Below are 18854 nucleotides of genomic sequence, written 5' to 3'. Positions count from 1 at the left end.
AGTAATTTATAATAAATAGAAAAACATAAACTTTCTGTATAAAATAAAGGAGAAATCAGTCAAAATAAAATTGATTCAAACAGAGTATAACCTATGTTCTCTATTGGTTACTAAGATAATTGTGGTGCTTGTGAAGCATCAGCATTAGCAGGAATTGTAAAAAGTACTAATCATGAAGGGGTGGCCTTTCCCTGTGAGTGGTGCAAACACTGATGTAGTAGGAAAATCACAAGGGATGGAATAGGGGATGACTGTACTTCAGAATGCTTACACAAATTTCAAAACTTTAAATCCATTTTTGGTATCATAAGCCTAGAACAGAACAAGGTAATCCATTCTGGAAATCAAATTGCTTTTAACAATTTCAAAAGTTGAATTTTCAAAGAAAAAAGTAATTTGATCAATTAAAAATAATAAGTAGAATTTATTATTCTTATATTCATTATTCATCTGATCTATACGATTTGCATGTTTTGCCTTTTGAAAATGAAGTGCAAAAAATAATCAGATGAAACTGGTATAGATGGGACAGTGTTACAAGAAATCTTTCTTTATTGCATTTGTGCAATTGAAAAATATCTGAGTAAACAGGTATAGATAACATGATAGCCCCCACAGCACAGGAGACAAGCTGCATTATTTATGGGAAATGAATGAAATACAGATCTGATGTTACCATTCTAGAAAAGAGCTCAAGAGGATTGCCATGGGCTTGGTCATGAAATAAGAGCAAGCACATAAATATTTCAGAAAATAATACTGTTCCCTATGAGTCTCTTGATTAATAAGCACATTGCACAGTTAAAACAAGATGAGACAGATGGACAGGCAGCTCCCTCCTGCAGATGTCTAAAAAGACACAAGTACTCTGAAGTCTGACATCAAGTCTTCAAGCCAAATCAGGATCCCCATCAGCTTATCTATCATTAGTAATTAATATAACTCTAAGGCTGGCCAAAACAGGGAACAGGAACCTGGCACATTTGTGCTTACTTTTAAAGAAGTTACTTCATGGAGGCATCATATATACATTGAACATAACATTCATTCAAAACTCTAATATAATTAATAGAGAAGCATCTTTTTACATCTAAGATACTGTCATTATTTGGTAGGTATAATTCCATTTTCAGTCAAATCTTTTGGGTTTTTTTAAGGTTAAGGGTTGTGTAAGGAACTTTTAGTTGATTTGTTTTATAGTCATGACTGGTTACTGAATAAAGAACAGTATAATAAACTGATCCTGTTTCTGATGTTTTAAGTCTCTTTCTTCCTTGTGTTCTCTGCAGATATCACCCAGCATTCACTTACTTACTCACTCATATTCTCACAGAGCTCATCTCAAATCCAACTGATGTTTGTCATGATGTGAGCTCTCCCAGATAAGAATAAATACACCTACACTGGCTGTGCTGTTTACCCTTGCACTGATAAGGGCAATCTCTTGTGTCACCTCTGAACACCATTAAATGATATCCTGAGTTGGTTTAAATTAATGATACACACAAGCCAAGAAAAATATTGTTTATTACAATAATTACAATTACTTAGAACATAGTAACATTATTATATTACTTTTTGACCTTTTAAGTCTGAAGAAAATGCTTCCCTAGGGGTTTTTGTTCATGCCTGTTGAGGAGAACACACATGTGCAGCCCCACCAGGAATAAAAATTGCTATTTTGAACAAAGAATTTGAGAAGTCTTAAATGCCAGTGCTATTCAATTTGCCTGTGGTAGTATGCAAATTTAAGACAATACCAAGCAAACACATTTTCAAAAATGTCCACTTTTTGTTAAGTGTGTAGAAGACTCAAATCAAAATGCAGTTTTCCTGTTTCTTCCAGCTTCTACACTGTTCATTGTTTTGGTCAGGCACTTCTGCAGTGGCCCAAAGACAGAATGAATTACAAGTTTTTAAAGTCAAGGGACTTCAGTCAAAGTTCCAATGAATGCAGGCTCTTCCTAAGAGTTAAGAGTAAATATTGACTGAAGATTAGCTTGCAGAGTGACAGAAGAGATGTTGCATACCTTGGTTTTCTATTTACTTGTCGTTAACCTTGCAGTATTTCCTCTCTATTGAATTTTATTTAGTTGCCAATTGTTTATTCTCTTTAATTACATTACATACTCTTACCTTGAGGAATCCTGTGTCTCTTGGGTATATTTTAAGCTGATTTGGACTGATTTTTGTAAAGTAGAATACATGTCAAATAATACTCTTCGTGATTTTCTCAACAAAGTTTATGTCAGAAATCTAGCCATAACATGTATCACTACACACTCGCTATAGCACAGTTTAAAATTACTGACTTTTTTATTAATTTATGAAGTATACTTACATTCAGAATGCAAGGTTTGATGGCCAAGAAGCCAATCATGATGTCCTGAATGTCATGGAATTCATACCTGTGATACAGGTCATAGCACATGTGATCCAGAGGTCGAGAGCTCAATGTAAAGAGAAGTAGAGAAATTCCCAACTGAGTCAGATGAATTTGCTCAGATTTCAATGAGCTGGAATCCAAATTGAAGCTTTAGTTTTATATATTGATTCTTCCCTTTTCATGTTCTTTCTTTTTCCTATATTGTTAGTCTCTGCCACAGGGTAAGAAAAATATTTATTAGAGAAAGTCCAAAGGAGGGCAACAAAGATGGTGGCTGAGGTAGCTTGATTTTTTCAGCCTGGTGGAGAAGGAAGGGAGACTTCATTGGAGTCCACAGCTTCCTCATGAGGGGAAGAGAAGGGTCAGGCACTGATCTCTTCTCTGTGGTGACCAGAGACAGGACCAGGGGGAATGGCCTGAGACTGTGTCAGGGGAAGTTTAGCTTGGAACAGTTTCTTCACCCAGAGAGTGGTTGAGCACTGGAACAGCTCCCCAGGGCAGTGGGCACAGCAGCAAGCCTGAGTTCAAGGAGCATTTGGCAATACTCTCAGGCACATGGTGTGACTTGGGGATGGTTCTGGGCAGGGCTGGGAGTTGGACTCAATGGCCCTTGTGGGTCCCTTCCAACTCAGCAGATCCTGTGATCCTGTGATATGAAGGTAAGGAGTGAAACACTGGAATGCCTCTTCCCAGATGGACACAATGACACTGTTGCCAAGCATGATTATGGGAGGCTTGACAACAGATGAACAAAATTTTACTTTGGTGATTCTCTGAGGGCAAAGGATTTTGAGGAGTCTAAAGTGACATTTCAAATTATGTCTTCTCAGGCAAAAGGGCCTTTCTCTTGTATTCACATTATAGTTACAAAACTTATTAACATATGTAGACTCTGAAGCTGTCAGAATACGAATTAATTCATAGCTTACATATTAGTAACTGTGTATGTATTAACAGTCGTTAATATGTCACACACTGAAGAGCAACGTGTGTGCTTGTAGTTAAAAATTAACATTCTTTTGAGTTAAGATCCTAATTTGAAAGTCACAGCTTTTCCCTTTATGTTCCCAGCCTTCTTGGAGGTATTACTGAGTTTTATTTTGCTGGTTCAGCTGTTTAGAATCATACGTGTACACTTAGACACATCAAACACATGAGCACACCTCTATCTTTTTTTGTTGTTTGTTTTACTTCATCTTGGAGTTTAACATGGATAATTTCAGGAAACTGTTAAAATGGCCACACAGAGTTTAACTGGTGCTATTGAGCCAGGGAGTGACCTACAGAAAAAGATAGGGAGGAAGGAAGAAACAAACAGCTGCAGAACTTCAGCAAATAAATAATAGTGTGTGATCAGAGTGTGGAAGATGCTCCTTAACTCCTCTTGTTTTAACTTAAATTATGTATTTTCTAGTAAATTAAATAAGGCTGGGACTGTTTTTTAGCATAAAGATCAACCAGCATGAAAAGATCTTCATTACTGTCATTTAACTCTGCCTCACTTAAAGCTGACAGCATGTAGACTCTTAGCATGAACTGAGGATGATTTCTAAATACTGATCCCTAGCTGGGGTGGTCTGAGAAAGCACTAATTATTAGTTTTTTGGGGTTTTTTTATGGTGGGCTGTATAGGGCATTGTTTTTTGGTATCTGAAAACATTCACTGGCACACACATCTAGCAGTAGATTTTCTTTAGATTTTGACCTGCTCATGCCCTGTCTGCTTAGCAGAAAGAAATAATATGAGAAAATAGTTAAAAATGCTGGAGTTGGTATTTCAGAGCTCAGGAAATTAATGGACATTTCTGGCTTACCATTTTACTTCTCTTTTTATAACAGCACACCACAAATAAGAGCCAGATTTAACATCCAGTCATGTTTTCCTTGTACCATTTCTAGATTTCTGCATTAATGTCACAAATGCAGTGAATGTCTTCAAACAAACAAGAAGTAAATAGGAGACAGAGTTTTTAAAAAATAAGGGTTTTTGTAAAAAGAATGAGATCCTCAGCTGTCTAAGCCAGCTGATGGAGCTCACACAGCTCTGCTGTTTTCTCCTGAGATATGGCCCATTATTTTACAGGGGATGATGCTTTTAGTTTGAAGTAAGTTTAACATGGTCATCAATTAGTTTTTGTCCAGGTGTTCAGGCTGAATTGCGTTTCATGTAGATGATGATTTAAAAGAAGGGAACAGGTATCATTTTTCTCTTCTTTCAAAGTCCTGCAGTATCCTGGCATTTGGAGTTTTGTCATTGATCTCACTGTCATTGCCTAGTACTGATAGTAAAGTTATTTTTCCAAAGTTTACCCAGCTCAGCAGGAACCAGCAGTTCAGCAATGGAAACCTAAATCGACCACAAGGGAGAAGGACTAAAATAAATAATCAACACTGACAATAAAAGTCAAAGGTGTAGAGGAAGGAGGCATTCTGTTTCTCGTCCTTCAGCAGTCACCTCCTGAGATTAACATAAGACAGCAGAAACCATTATAGAAATATGGTTTAAATCACAAAAATATACATTAAACAAGTACTTCTATCAAAATGAAAAATAAATTAAGCCAGTAATGACTCTACTGAATCTTAAGTCTGAAGCAATCCTTATTTGAGAAGTTTCTTCTAAATGTGAGTTTAACATGGTGTCAGGCAATTGCTCTTTTCTTATTCCTGGTAATATATATATCAGAAGTATAGTTTCAGATATTTGTAGCCACATCCACTTCTGACTGTGATTTGCCAAATAAATCAGGTGTTTGTAGAAGAGATTAAAGACTGAGGCACAAATTTCAGGTAACTTTGAGCACAAAAATACATGTTATGGTCAAGGTAATTGGTAATACAAAGATCTTTATTCCCACAAAAAAAAAAAGAAAAAGAAAAAGAAAAGAAAAAGAAACAAAGCCCTGACTACTGAGGCAGATTAACACTGGACAAGTACTTAAGCTAATGGGTCTTGAATAGTATCATATTAAAATTTACTCATATAGTCATTTAGTTAGACCTTACTATAGTTTTGTTCCCTTTTTCTTATTTTAGCAAGTTATAATAGTTTTTCTGAAGTTTAGACAATAAATCCAGAATTTGGATAACTCCATATTTGCATATTTCCTTATCATCAGAGTTAGAAAGGCCTTCTTGACAAAGTGTGGTTAAAGAGTACAGCTTTCAAATAGATTTAAATGTGTTTTTATTCCTGAATTAGACAAAGAAATTGACAGGGGAAATGTAAGATGCAGCCCTTCAGTAGACACAGTGAATCAGTCCTCTGGAAGTTTGAAAGATTGAAATATAGAAAAAATCAATAGATAGAGGAGACAAAGTTGTGCCAGAGCATTCTAAAAGGTACTGAATAAATTCAGCTTTTGTGTAGTTTAGTGGTGAATCAAGTTTACTAGGGAGCTCTAGAGAGTCAAGACTGAAAGCTTGTCAAGTATTTACACTCATGTAAATTCAGTTTTAAAGAGAGTGTGCACATGTCTTGAGGAAATCCACTGTTTAAGTTTACTGCTGAAGAGGAATGAAGAGCTGGTGCATGCACAAGCATTCTGGGATTTTATGCTGGTTGAAATACACAAAGAAACTTTTGATGGTGTTGTAGAAATCTTTCAGAACAAAATGTGTGTGGCAGGGTTGAGGAGATGACAGAAGGGCAAATATTTCATTACTGTTTTCTTTCACTGCTCTTCTGACGTTGCAGATCTGTACAAAATTGTTCTCATTCCATTTTTGTGTACTTAGGGAAACACAGAATAAGGTTGGGATGGGGATAAGAGGCTAAGATGTAAGAATATCAAATATGTGTTACCTGTTGCCAAATTCCTTTTGTCCATTACTAGTAGAGACTTATCTTCATGCAGATGTATAAAAGGAAATGCAAAAGCTTATAATTGCTGCAGCTAACAAAATGTACATTATTACAATTGCATTTGATAAATTATCATCTCAGATGAAAATTGTTAAGTGGCATAAAATTCAGAGATAGTGATAACGTCAGCATCAAAGACTCTCAGAAGCAGGGCATGAATCTTCAGATATCAGTATTTCAACACAACTTTACACAGCTGTCTATCCTCCTGCAACTGATCCTGTAATACTGGTTACTGTTCAGCAGGAACTAAGAGGGTCTACAGCTAGCAACCTTAAAAAAAACATTGACTTTAACACTAGAAACCATGTCCAAATCATAACAATTGAGTTTTATTCAACTGTATTCAATTAACTGCTCAGATATGTATCAAACCATTTTTTTAACATGTCTAAATGAGATCACATGATATTCATGGATAAAAGAGGCTATCCTGTAAGGCTCAAAAATTCTTGATATTGAAAGATGACAAAAGAAGAAAGTGATCAAAAAGAAAAATACAGCTGGAGATCTTTCCTTGCAACCAGAGTGAGAGGTTACTCCAGTTTCTACCCCTTAGTTTTAATAAGTGGAATCCCCTCTTTTTCCCTCAGAAGTAAGACAAATGGTATAAATTCTGCCTCTTCTGAAAGATGAATATAAATATACTTATTTTAGTCTTTGTATTGCTGCAGGAAGTCAAACATCCTGCACAGACATCAGCAATGATGTAGAGAGACTTAATGTAGGAAACATGATAGCTAGACTTCACTTTCCATGGACTATCCAACTGCTGGATTTTTTTTTCCCTTTATCTGATCTTATCTTCAATAGGAAAGAACATTTTAATGTGTATCCTAAATTATTTTCCTGAATCTCAACATATTTCTTCTGCATCCTGGTCATGTAGGGTCTCAAGTGCTTTCCACTCACTTCATTGCTTAAAATAGTGAACTCATGGAAGCATCAAAAAATGAAAAAAAAAAAACAAACCAAAAAAAGAACAGTAGTCCTGTTTTTCTGCTTTGTAATCCACTAAAAGGAAGATGGAGTTACAACTCTCTAGCTACAGCTCAGAGGATTTCCTTTAAGTATTCTGAGTCTAGAGGAAGAAACATATTTTTTCCTGCTTAAATTGGGAACTAGTTAATTAAACACCCAGCTTGCTTTCTCCCAGTTTGGCTTGGGTTTAGTGGGGGGTTTTGGTGTGTTTTGTTTTGTTTTTTTTAGTGGTAGGGTTTTTGGGGGTTTTTCTGTTTTTTTAACTAATCTTCACAGAGAATAAAGAGGAAGAATGCATTAGGTATTTCCTGAGCTGCTTCAGTAACCAAAGGAACCTAGTATCTCCCAATATCTATCAAGTTACTTTTAGCTTTTTCAGTTAAAGCTGAAACATTTTTGCATCTTTTGAGGGGTTACATAAGGCAATGAATTGATAGTTTGTCAGTGCTCTCTTTTAAAGCTGTCAACATGCATATAATTAAGCTGAAATTAAACAATCACCATAAAGGGAAAATCTCACCTCAGATGTGACAAGAAACCACAGAAACCTGTAACTGCAATATTAGAAGATGACCTTCAAGTCTTTCGCTTTATTTCTGGAAAAAAACAGCTCAAATTTTATGTCTTACGGCTTTTTATCATTAAAACACATCTGTTCCATAACTAATCATCTGGAAAGGCCAATTAAAAAGAGTAGCACAAAATAGTAAATTTAGTATCTGTCATCAATATAGCAATAAATTAGTAATTAATCCTATGTATATCTTAAAATTAAATTAGGGAGCAACTTGGTATATTAAAATCCAGCTCAACCTTACCTGTCACCATTTGATCCTGTTTCTAGTTATTCCTTCCTGGTGGCCTTCCAGTGGTTTTTTCTTTTCCCTTTACATTAGAGACTTCTCCATCAAATTTCTTTCTCATTTGTACCAGTGTAAATCTGAAACAAATCCCTTAACATTTAATTGCATTATTCTTGATTTGCTTTAGTGAACGTGAGGACGGAATATGACCCTTTTTCTTTAGCAGAAACCAAACTGTCCTTCTTAATTTTGAAAAGACACGGAGTCAAGCTTGGGTAGAAAAAACTCACCAAAGTTTAAATAGACTAAGTTTTCTTGTTAGGAAGAGGCATCCATTAAAGAAGACAGTGTTCTGCCTTCCTACTTTGTAGGAAGGTGGTGCACTGAAAGACCTGGGATTTTAAATTATCTCCCAAACAGAATTTAACTCTGAATTCCTCCAAAGTAACCTGATCCTGCAATGGGAGGAAAAGGAAGCAGTTGCTTTTATGTGCTATCTTCCCAAAAATGATCACTGAGGGAGACTTTGAGCTACACCTGCAGTCAGCTGTGTGGTTGGTTGGGAACAAGCACAAGATTCAGTGGCACCTCAAGATTTTTTCAGTGACTCCTGCCCAGCAGCTCCATGAGTCCCAGTAGAACATCATGGCCGTGGCTGTGCTATGGTCACCAACAGCACCCCTCAGCAGCATGAAGTATCCCTTGTGATTGAAAGGAAATAAAAATGGGGTATTATAGGGACAGAAAATCAAATGCAGTGTTTATATTCAGAAGAAAGATCATAAAGTAAAATTACTTAGCTTTTGAGCTGTCAATGAAAATATAGGCTGCAACTTGTTTTCATTGATTCTTCTCTCATTTTCCTGCAATGTTTCTATATAAGTTGCTGTATCTTCTAGCCCCCTTTCCAAGTAGATTGTAAGTCTTGTCAGTAAAGAGAAATAAGTCAGTATATTTGGCAGATAAAATTTTCAATAGGGATAAAAACCTTTTTAGGAAAGCTTTTTCTTCTCACTGACTCTATGAAGGAGCTTCCCTGTTTTCCTGAAAACTATTCCCTTTGACATATCAGAGTGGTCACCCAAAATCTGAGCCTTATCTGACATTAATTCATTTGAAAGTACAGATTATTTAGAGCACTTTTCCTCCCTAGAGATATCATAATATTATAGGAATTGTTTTATCTGCCCTAGAAAATAACTGTTTCTTTTCTCTGTTTATTAGCTATTTTTAAAGCAGGCATTGAAGACCCTACTGTAATTTGGTTAGGACTTCTTAAGGCTCTTGTACCCAAAGCTCTTAAGAGTTTAAATAAAAATGTTGCTTCTATTTGAACCATCAAAGTAAACTACTCAAGTAGAAATTATGGCACTTGAAATAGAAAGTCATTATTTTGAGAGTCCTGCATAAGTGTGCCAGAATTTTAAGCAAAATAATTTTTTTAATTAAAGTTCCTGTCAACTCTGCCACATATTTTTTCATGGCAGAGTATGCTAGAAAATTTCTGTGCAGAACTAGGAGGGAAGAGCATTGGACAGATCCTCTAGAGTTTAGTGGGTCACCAGTTCTCTATGTGACAACTGATAATCAACCATTTTAGACAGGAGCTATTTCATCCTCTTCATTGCTAAGAGTAGTGGTCATTGTTTACGTGTTTAAAACAGTCATCACTCACAAATTTAAAAAGAGGGGTTCATGACGTTTGCTGCTGCTGCTGAACAGTGCCTTTCTAGTCCTGTAACAACTACAAGGAGTGTGTTTAGTATGAGAGGCCAAAAGTGCAGGATATTGTTAGATCTTTTTATTCACAATTTATTGTAGTCCCCTTCATAAAAGTTTATTTTGTTATTGCTGTTGTAGCGACGTCCAAGCAGATGGCCAGCAATGAAATTCAGAAGAGGATCTGGACATCCTGCCTATGCTGAGGTGGAACCAGTGGGAGAAAAAGAAGGGTTCATCGTATCAGAGCAGTGCTAAAATTTCTGGGACAGAGCACCAGTACTGGCCTACGGGTGTAAGACATTTATTTTGCCTCTTTAAGAAAAGGAGCCCTAAGCTGCTGTAGCCTGATAGAATGAAGATTCTGGATAAACTTTGTCCAAGAAGAAAAACTAAGATACCAGATTACTACTGCACAGTAGTTTTTGTTAGTGGACTGAGACACAACGGTTCATGCAGAACACTTGTCAGTGGACACCTACAGTATCAGAACCATGGCACAAGTACCATGTTATTTGCTTTAGGTGTGGGGATGCACAGTAATCAGAAGTATAATAAAGCTTTGGTGCACAGGGGCGTCACCCTTTGGTTCAAGTCTTCTCTGTTATCTCAAAGACTGAGGAAAAAATCTGTACCATTTCAGTGAAAAGGGCACTGATCAGTGTTCACAGGTGATTGAGAAAACTGTCGTAAGACAGGTAAAAAAAAAAAAAAAAAAAATTCCAACATTTATATAAGCAGATGCGAAATACACTTTTCAATTCTAAATTAACCTGCCAACCCGAAGGAGTCACAACCTAAATGCTTTCCAGAAGTAATACAATGTTTCTTGTACGTTGCTGATTACTAGCCTGCTAAACAATTAATGATATACAGATCGGTTAGAGCTGAAGAAAACAGAGAATTTTCACGATGGTGGAATTATTTCGTGGGAGTTCACAATGATGTTACGCTGATTTTCAGTTTCAGTGTTCCCTAAAAATGAATTATCAGGTTTGTATTAAGGTGTATTTTTCATTTCTCAGCAGTTGGTTGAAGTAAAGGCAACAGATCCTTTTAGCTTCCAGAGAGCTCATGGACCATTTCTTAGGCAATGGGGTAAGAAAAATAAGATTTAAAATAAATGGGTTTCTGTTCTTTGCCATTTCATTGTGAGTCCTTATGAGAAGCACCATAGACTTCAATGCACCCCTTCCAGAGATTCAGATACAAGTGTTACTGAACCCTGCTGATTCATACAGTGGTTTTGTTTAATGCACATAGTAGTTGCATAAATATATATAAATATATTTTTTTTTATAGCTAACACAAGGCGGGTTCTTGTGACTGTTAAGACTGCATTTTTGTCATCCAGACAAAGGAAATTAATTGCATTGCTGCATATTTCCACTGAGTTGTAAAATAATCCTTAATATTAGAATATTTTTATGTTGTGTAGGGAAGGTGGTTCATGTAGTTGCAGTGCCACAAACTTTCTGCCTATTGGAACCATTCTTTCTGTAAAATCGACCCTTTCCCTCCCTGCATAGGGAAAGTCAACACTAGAAATTCACACCATCAAGAGCAGTTACTCCTTTCAGGGAAGGGGCTAATATACATGGAGACCCAGAGCTTCCCTGAGGAGTGGAAACCTAAATGCTTTGATAATCTGGGCCTGAGGTATTGAAATATAAAAATCAGGTACTGCATGTACGTTTCATAGCAGTCATTTACTATCAATTTTTTAAAATACTGTGCAAAGCACTTGAATGATTTTTAAGTGAGGTATACAATATTTGTGGGTTTGGATTTCAAGCAGTTTAAAAAAGTTGTAGATACCACCTTAATAGTACAGTTACTTACATTTCTTGTTGATGCTTGTATGGCCTAAATTTGATTACTTAATGCTGTTAAAAAAAGGAAAAGCAAACATGATTTTTGTTATTTTGTTCAGTAAATTCTACAATATTGTATTTTCTGTATTCTTTTATTTTGGGTAAGATATTTTTATTTTCATCTGGTTTAAATCATCTAGCATGAGATTAAAACTGTTCAAAAACTAACTGGTATTAATCTGAAGGTACTAACAAACACATTGTCTTGAAGCCTGGTTTAAAACCTGTGGCAAGTAGTCATTTCCATTTGTGTGGATCTGCTGAGCCCTTTTTCTAATAGGCTGGGGTTAAATTGCAGGCTGTTAACTCTGATAGCAATAACCAAATGTATGCACATATATATGGTGACACTCATTTTTATTAAATAAAAAGGTATCAGTGCACATCATGTAGGAACGCATTTGGTGTGCAATAATTATCATCAGTTTTTCTGGTAATCTTGGAAGTCATCAGCTAGGGTTTGTTCCAAAAGAAGCAATTACAGAGCTTCTGGAATCCTGTTTGAATATTTCAGTGAACATCTTTGCAAATTATACTAAGAAATTTACAAAAATCTACATAGTACTGCAGTAAGTTTGAAGGATATTTCATATAAGCAAAGAAGATTTATAGTATTATGGGTTTAGAGGTCTGCTCTTCATCAGATTGCCTCCTAATTTTACCCAGGTATGTAATAGATGTCATGAAACGGAGCTGACAGAATATTTATAATGATTAGACAAATATGTCAACAATTTTAAAATCTAATGTTTTGATTACTTTTGGTTTAAGGACCTTTCACAGCTGAAGGATATTTGTTAGTATTTGCAAACTAGCTTACATGCTATACTCCTTCATAAAAAAATAGTAATTTTTTTTTTTCATTTTTGTCCACCTCATATACTTAGGTGGGAGATTTCACTGATCTGCAGGAAGCATCATAGAATACTTCTTCAGATTTTTGCCATGATGTTATGTTTTGTGGATTATAACATGAGGAGTTGCTGGGTTCATTTAATAAGATTGAATGGCATATGCTTATGTCTGATAAGAGCTGCTATCTGAAGAGAAAGTCTCCTGCATATTAATTAGAGGTATAGTGTCTCATTGGTGTCTGCTTTGATATGTTCTGTGGTATGTTCTATTTATCCCAGTAGACAAAAGTTAATTAAGTAATCTGTTGCTGTTTTGTAATTCCATCTGGTTTTTCTAATTTTTTAATAATTAAAATTGCCACATTAAAAATTATGCAAACATTAATCTAGAGGTCTGATAAAATATTGAGATTAACTGAGAATCCTATTCTTATATTTTTATAAAGCAGCAGGTTTAATTGACCCAGACCAAAAAAATGTTATGTAGCCCTCTCTCAGAAATCCAGCTGAAATGTTTTTCAACAATTCATAAATTTTCATCCAAGTGTTTGAAACAGTGGTTTCACTAACATTCCCAGTGGTCCTTCATTTGAATCTTACTCAGAAAAATGCTTGTTTACGGAGTCATTTATCCCAACAGTTATTTTAACTCTTAACCTTTCCTATAAATTTATTTATTTAACACTATTTGTTATTTCAAGATCTGTCACATTTTTTTCTTATAATTTTCCAATTTAGTGTCAAATGTTCCATAATGCCTCTCAGTGCTCTGGTTCAGCTTATCCTCCTCCGCAGAGAAAAAGGAAAATTTGAATTCAAAGGACTCAAAGCACATTACTAAGTAGCTTTCAAATCTCATTAATATGAAACACTAAATCATATATATATGTGTGTGTGTGTGTGTGTGTGTGTGTGTGTGTGTGTGTGTGATTGATACATATATATATCACCACACACAGAAATTATTGAAAAAGAGGACCCTAGCCTTTCTAAAGTTGTATTCATTTTTTAAAGAAATTGTGGAACTGCTGAAGAAGTGAAATTGTAATTTCATTAACAAATGCATACTTATAATGATGTGATTATTTAATTGCTTTTTCTGTTTCTCAGTGCACCCCATGATGTATTGGAGTAAGAGAACACAGATTGTTCCACAAGAAACAGCTATTCCATATTGTTCTCCTCTTTGCTCAAATTTTGTTGTTCTTTGTTGCATACCATCCAAAGCCTTTTCAGAAGGACTGAGAAGGTCAGGATTTTTTCATGGACTTTTCTTCCATACCCATCAGCATTATACTTGAGGGATGTACACACCTTGATTTATTTCTATTGGCATTCCCATGAAGAGAGTCAATTTTCCAGAGAACACCATATGAAACAGTTCTTTTTCTTATAACTGCCCTTATTCTCTAAAGCTTCTGCTGCAAATGGTATAGATGTCTTGTGACAACCCACTTCAATGCAACATTAGAATTTAACTTTCGATCAAGCTTATTTTATAACTAATGTGTGTGATGGGATACCAGGAGAAAAGGTAATTCGTCACTGTATTTTAACAAACTGTGGAAACCAAATTAAATTTGCACAAGCTGAACAGAATATTTCGCTTTGCAAAAATCACCATTTTTGTTGTTCAATGGGGTTCAGACCATAAAAACTCACTACACAAGTACCTGAGACAGCTGTGTAGTTGAGACATTAGTTTCCCATTTAAATGTGGAAGCAATGGAAAAGGAAGGGGTGAGCTGGATTGCCAGTGAACATGGAAGAGGTATTCTTTTCTGTAAAGCAAAAAGAGTTCCAAGGAAAACAAGTGAATATTTCTATGTTCTATAGAATATAGAACCTCTTAGCAAAAGAAATCGTAAATTGTAACACACAAAATTTCATTTCTATAGGATCTCTAAACAAGGTTTTGCAAACAGTTGTCAGGAGCTGGCAGATATACACAAAGTGGGTGGGTGACTAGAGCATTCAGAGTAGCCCATGGTGGATCATGGACCAGTTCACAGCTCATCAAAGGGAATTTTTACCTTGAGTGCATACAGTGGAGAAAGCAATGGCTGTGCTTTTACTTTCTGATGCTAAGCAATGAAGCTTTGTATAAAGACAACATTTGACATTTACATAGACGATATTTGAACTGCACAAAGTCATAGTGCCTATGACCACAGTATTAGCCATTAGGAGCAGAACTGGAATAGATAACAAATTGGGCTCAGATCAGCAGTTTTGATCTGGAGGAATTTATTCCCTCCAGTGAGGAGAAAGACCAGCAGTAAGCACTGTTTGAGAGCATTGGTACCGTGTGCCAGAGACACTGAGTGAAAACACATGAGGTCTTCCTTCATGGCCAGCTCTGTAATTTTTAACTAAAATAAGTCATCAGAACCACTGTCTTCTGTCTAAATCTACATGAGTCCATATTTCATCTCATGGATGGTTTATGACACTCCTTAGGGACAAAAGGCTTGAGCCACAGGCAGCATTTTGAGGTAGAACAGTGTGCCAGTATTGTTTTATCAGAAGCCAAATATGACAAAGCAGGATGTAGCTTGTGTAGAACTGAGAGAAACAAATCAATTTATCAGAGCAGCCAATATCCCTGTGGCTGGAGCACATATAAAATATTCAAGTCTGTGAGCTGATTGGACTTGATTTAAACAATATCATAAATCTAAAGCTCCCCTTTAACTATCAGTTTATTGTCAAATCTTAAATGATTTTCTAGACTTTTTAATTTTTTATGAGGAAGAAAACACTTGAGCATGCCAAGTACAATTAAGTATCTTTCTGACAGGAACAGAGTCTCATCTCCTAACGCAGTTCTTTCCCAACCAGAATAGTTGCTCCCCTGTGAACAACTCATTTTAGTCAATCTCATGATGACTCCGCAGGACCTTTCACACTTTTTAACACAGTTTTCTTTCACTTGCAAGATTTTTCAATATCTATGTCCTGCCTCAAATTTTATTCTTTGGTTCTTCACCTCTGATAGCCTCACTACTTTACTTTCTTGCACTTCTTTATGGTCTGACTTACGGTCATCATGACCACTTTTAGTATCTCTCAAAATAAGCCTCTATCTGGAAAAATCTCCACTTGATTTTTCCTCTGTATGTGGGTTCTGTATTAATGGAACTATTTACAGGTAGATTTTCCTGTTATTGCCTGGACTCTGCCCACAGGAATTAGCAAGCTAAATGCTAAATCTCTTGGAAACTTTTTTGCTTAGACATTCTGGTCAAACAATTCTGGTCTTTTCAATGAAAAAACTTGTCCCAGATATTTTTTTTTAAAGCAGTGGAAGGACAGACCTCAAGATATTACTCTTAATTACATCCATTTAACTAAGCAGATAATTTTACCCAATTAATTAATATAGATACCTGTTGTTTCTGTGGTCTCTGGGAATATAGTGTTTAGGGATATTAATTAAACTCTTCCCATGCAGTTTGCATTATTTCCTTTGGTGTAGCTCTTACCTGAAAAACAAAAAGACTATTTTGTTAATTGCTAATGTTAACTTGAAATAAATTTGGTTTATTGTCTGCTTGGGTGGCATAATGTTTCCTCAGACATCTAGAGGTTGTTAGTAAGGAATATTACTTATTCTTGTCTATCTTTCTTTGGACTGCTGGTTTTATAACTAGACTTTTTTTTCGAGTTTCAATAAGAGCTGTTCTTTTTTTTTTTTTGAGAGGTAGCAAAAGATACTGTAATCCAAGTGTCAGACTTGACTACATATCATGAATGTTGTATTTTATTAAAGTTTTTCACCTTAAAAATTTAGAGCTCTGACTTGACTACGAGTACATCAGGATTTCACCATTGGTTTAGTGATGAGCTGAAGCTTTCTAAAAGGAAATGGCATGCCTTTCATGGATATGTGGGCATTCTCACAGTGTGTTTCCAGGAGGAATCCTCTTCCTGGAGAGATGCGTCTGGCAGTCTCGGTTACAGAGAGTGGCTGAAAATAACTAACTCTGTCAAACAAACTGTGTGTAGCTGTACCATCAGTGGATGAAATGACTTCCAGCTGGGGCCTGACACCTCCACAGCCCCTCTCCAACATGGGCAGGATTAGGGTGGGCCAGGGGATGCTTGAAGGACTGCAGGTGCCATTCCCGCTTGGAAAGCAGAGGCAGTGCCACCTTGCTAAGACTTGCACTCTCCATAAAACAGCATGACCTTGTGCCAGCCTCTGCCTCATCCGTGCTGAGCACAAGCCAAGGATCTCCTCAGCAGCCCCACGAGGTCGTCCCTGTGGAGTGAGCACATCCTTTGCCTCCTGCAGCCATGCACACACAGCTTTGGGCACCCTCACGCTCACCTGCTCCTTCCAGCCACTGTCAACCACGTACTTGGAGTTCCAGCTGCTTCCTCAGAGCAGGAGTGCTCTGTTACCATAAGAGATGACACAGGTTGTTTCACTCTCTATCTCTGCAGCGTGCTTTTTGTCCTGAGGTGAGGACCTGACAGATGTCCTCGCAGAACACTCTCTTCCTCACCTGAAGTGCAGGTGAGCATATCAGTGAAAGGTGACAAGTGCTCAGGGGTTATCTTGGCCTGCAGATTTCTGCCTAGAGAGAACCAGACGTGACAAGAAACCTGAGGGATGATTGCAAGTTTTTAGATAAGATCAGATATCTAAACATGTTCCTAAGGATGTAAATTTTCCGGTCTACAGGTGTCATTGGAAATTGTAGAAGTAGCAAGCAGTTTCAGGTCATGTCTTTGTCTCAAATATACAGTTAAATCTGGGATGCTAGATTCCCACAATCAGTAAGATGTGGATTTTCAGACATATGCTGCCATTTTACAAGCAACAGACTGGGCATAAGACACCCTTGCCCATTTACCTGATGTCAGTTTTCATCAGCATCATCCTCAGGAATCCAGTTCATCGATATATAGATTTAGGTACACATTTTTCTGGAAACACTTTCTTGGGAATTTAGCTCCTGAAGCTGATGTGAAAAAGCTCTGCATCACAGTATGCTGTTCCCTAACTTGCTAGGTGCCTTAGGAGTGAGGAGAGTTAAAGCATTCCTGCAGGATGCTGAGGTATCTGTGGTGAGCATCATGAGCAATAAAAAACATGCAGACACATATGCACAAAGAAAAGCCAAACTGCAGAACAGGAAATCGTGAGTAAGACAGTAATGAAATCAGATGAACCCTTCACTGCAGAAGCAATGAAGTGCTGTGTGGAGGCTAGTCTAGCTGTCATCTGTTGTAATGGTTTAGAACAGTCACCTTGTACTTTGGGAACTAAATGATGTATGGAGCTTTTATTTGCCTAGTCCATGTCTTCTCTCCAACCACTGCCTATTGCAGACTGGAAATCTGTCAGCTTTCCCCTTCTAAGATAATGTATAAACAACCCAAGGTTTATAGACACAGTTGTTTTAGTAAAAGTTCTGTCACCTCTCTCTACATTGAATAACGATGCTTTGTCTTAGAGAAACTCTGAGCTCTGTGGTTTTGTTCCTTCTTTCTCCCTGCAGTGGATATTAATAGTTGTACAGCATGCAGAGAGCTCAGCTGAAGTACTGCAAATGAATGTCAATTGTTACATGTGGTAATGGAAAAGAATGAGTAAAACCATGCTCAGAAAAGAAATACTCCTCATCTTATCTACTAACACTCGAATATTTTCACAAAAATTGTGGAATGATTCTGAGTATTAAATAGAGGGCTGTACATTTCATCTGAATAAAAGTGGAGTTGCCTTTCATTTTTCATGAAGCTGTAATCATAGTAAGCAGCCCAAAATATGGATAGAAGGCAAACCTTTTTCATTGGGTTTTAATACATGAATGCCTACCTGAATTGATAGCATTACTGTTTCCCCTGTTGACTGCATGTAGCATGCCACTTGGTTGTGCTGTATATTTTTAGTAAAATAGTTTTAAATATTTTGAAATCAGTTTTCCATATTTAATTAATTTAATCTTTGACATTAGCACAAAGACCACTGCTAAAGTTTCAAATATTTTAAGCAAACATTTACCAGTGGAATGTAAATACTTAAAAAAACCTTATAGGTAAACATCTCATATACAAGCATCTCTTTACAGTTATTGCTAATAAAAAAATGTTCAAGGGGAGGAGGAAAAAAACAGAGAATTATATTCAAATACACTACCAAGCATCTTTCTTCATGAATCATCCTACTGACCACAATGGTTGAATGAAGGCAAAGGTTTAGTTCTCTTCTACTGCTATTAAATTGGGATATGCAAGCCATAGAGTCATCAGTTACTGAAGTGCCCAAAACCCAGGTGCTTCAGCTGAACAGCACCTCCTAGAGAGGCAAAGGGATGGACACCTGGAAAAGAAAAAGGAGAAATTAATGGTACACCTAGT

The 18854-nt window shown here is 36.5% G+C and overlaps 1 protein-coding gene across 1 annotated transcript in view; it reads left to right on the top strand.

Moving 5' to 3' along the window:
* PLXDC2 (plexin domain containing 2) overlaps window positions 1–10012 on the top strand; it is a 243599-nt gene extending 233587 nt beyond the window's left edge. The window contains exon 14 of the mRNA XM_062494449.1: window positions 9896–10012. Within this exon, the coding sequence (XP_062350433.1) occupies window positions 9896–10012 (117 nt within the window). The remainder of the gene's footprint in view (window positions 1–9895) is intronic.
* Window positions 10013–18854: the final 8842 nt, after the last annotated feature.

Source organism: Cinclus cinclus, chromosome 1, assembly GCF_963662255.1.
Source record: "Cinclus cinclus chromosome 1, bCinCin1.1, whole genome shotgun sequence".
NCBI lineage: Eukaryota > Metazoa > Chordata > Aves > Passeriformes > Cinclidae > Cinclus > Cinclus cinclus.
The sequence above is the reverse complement of the archived record's forward strand: the minus strand, read 5'-3'. Positions and strand labels throughout refer to the sequence as shown.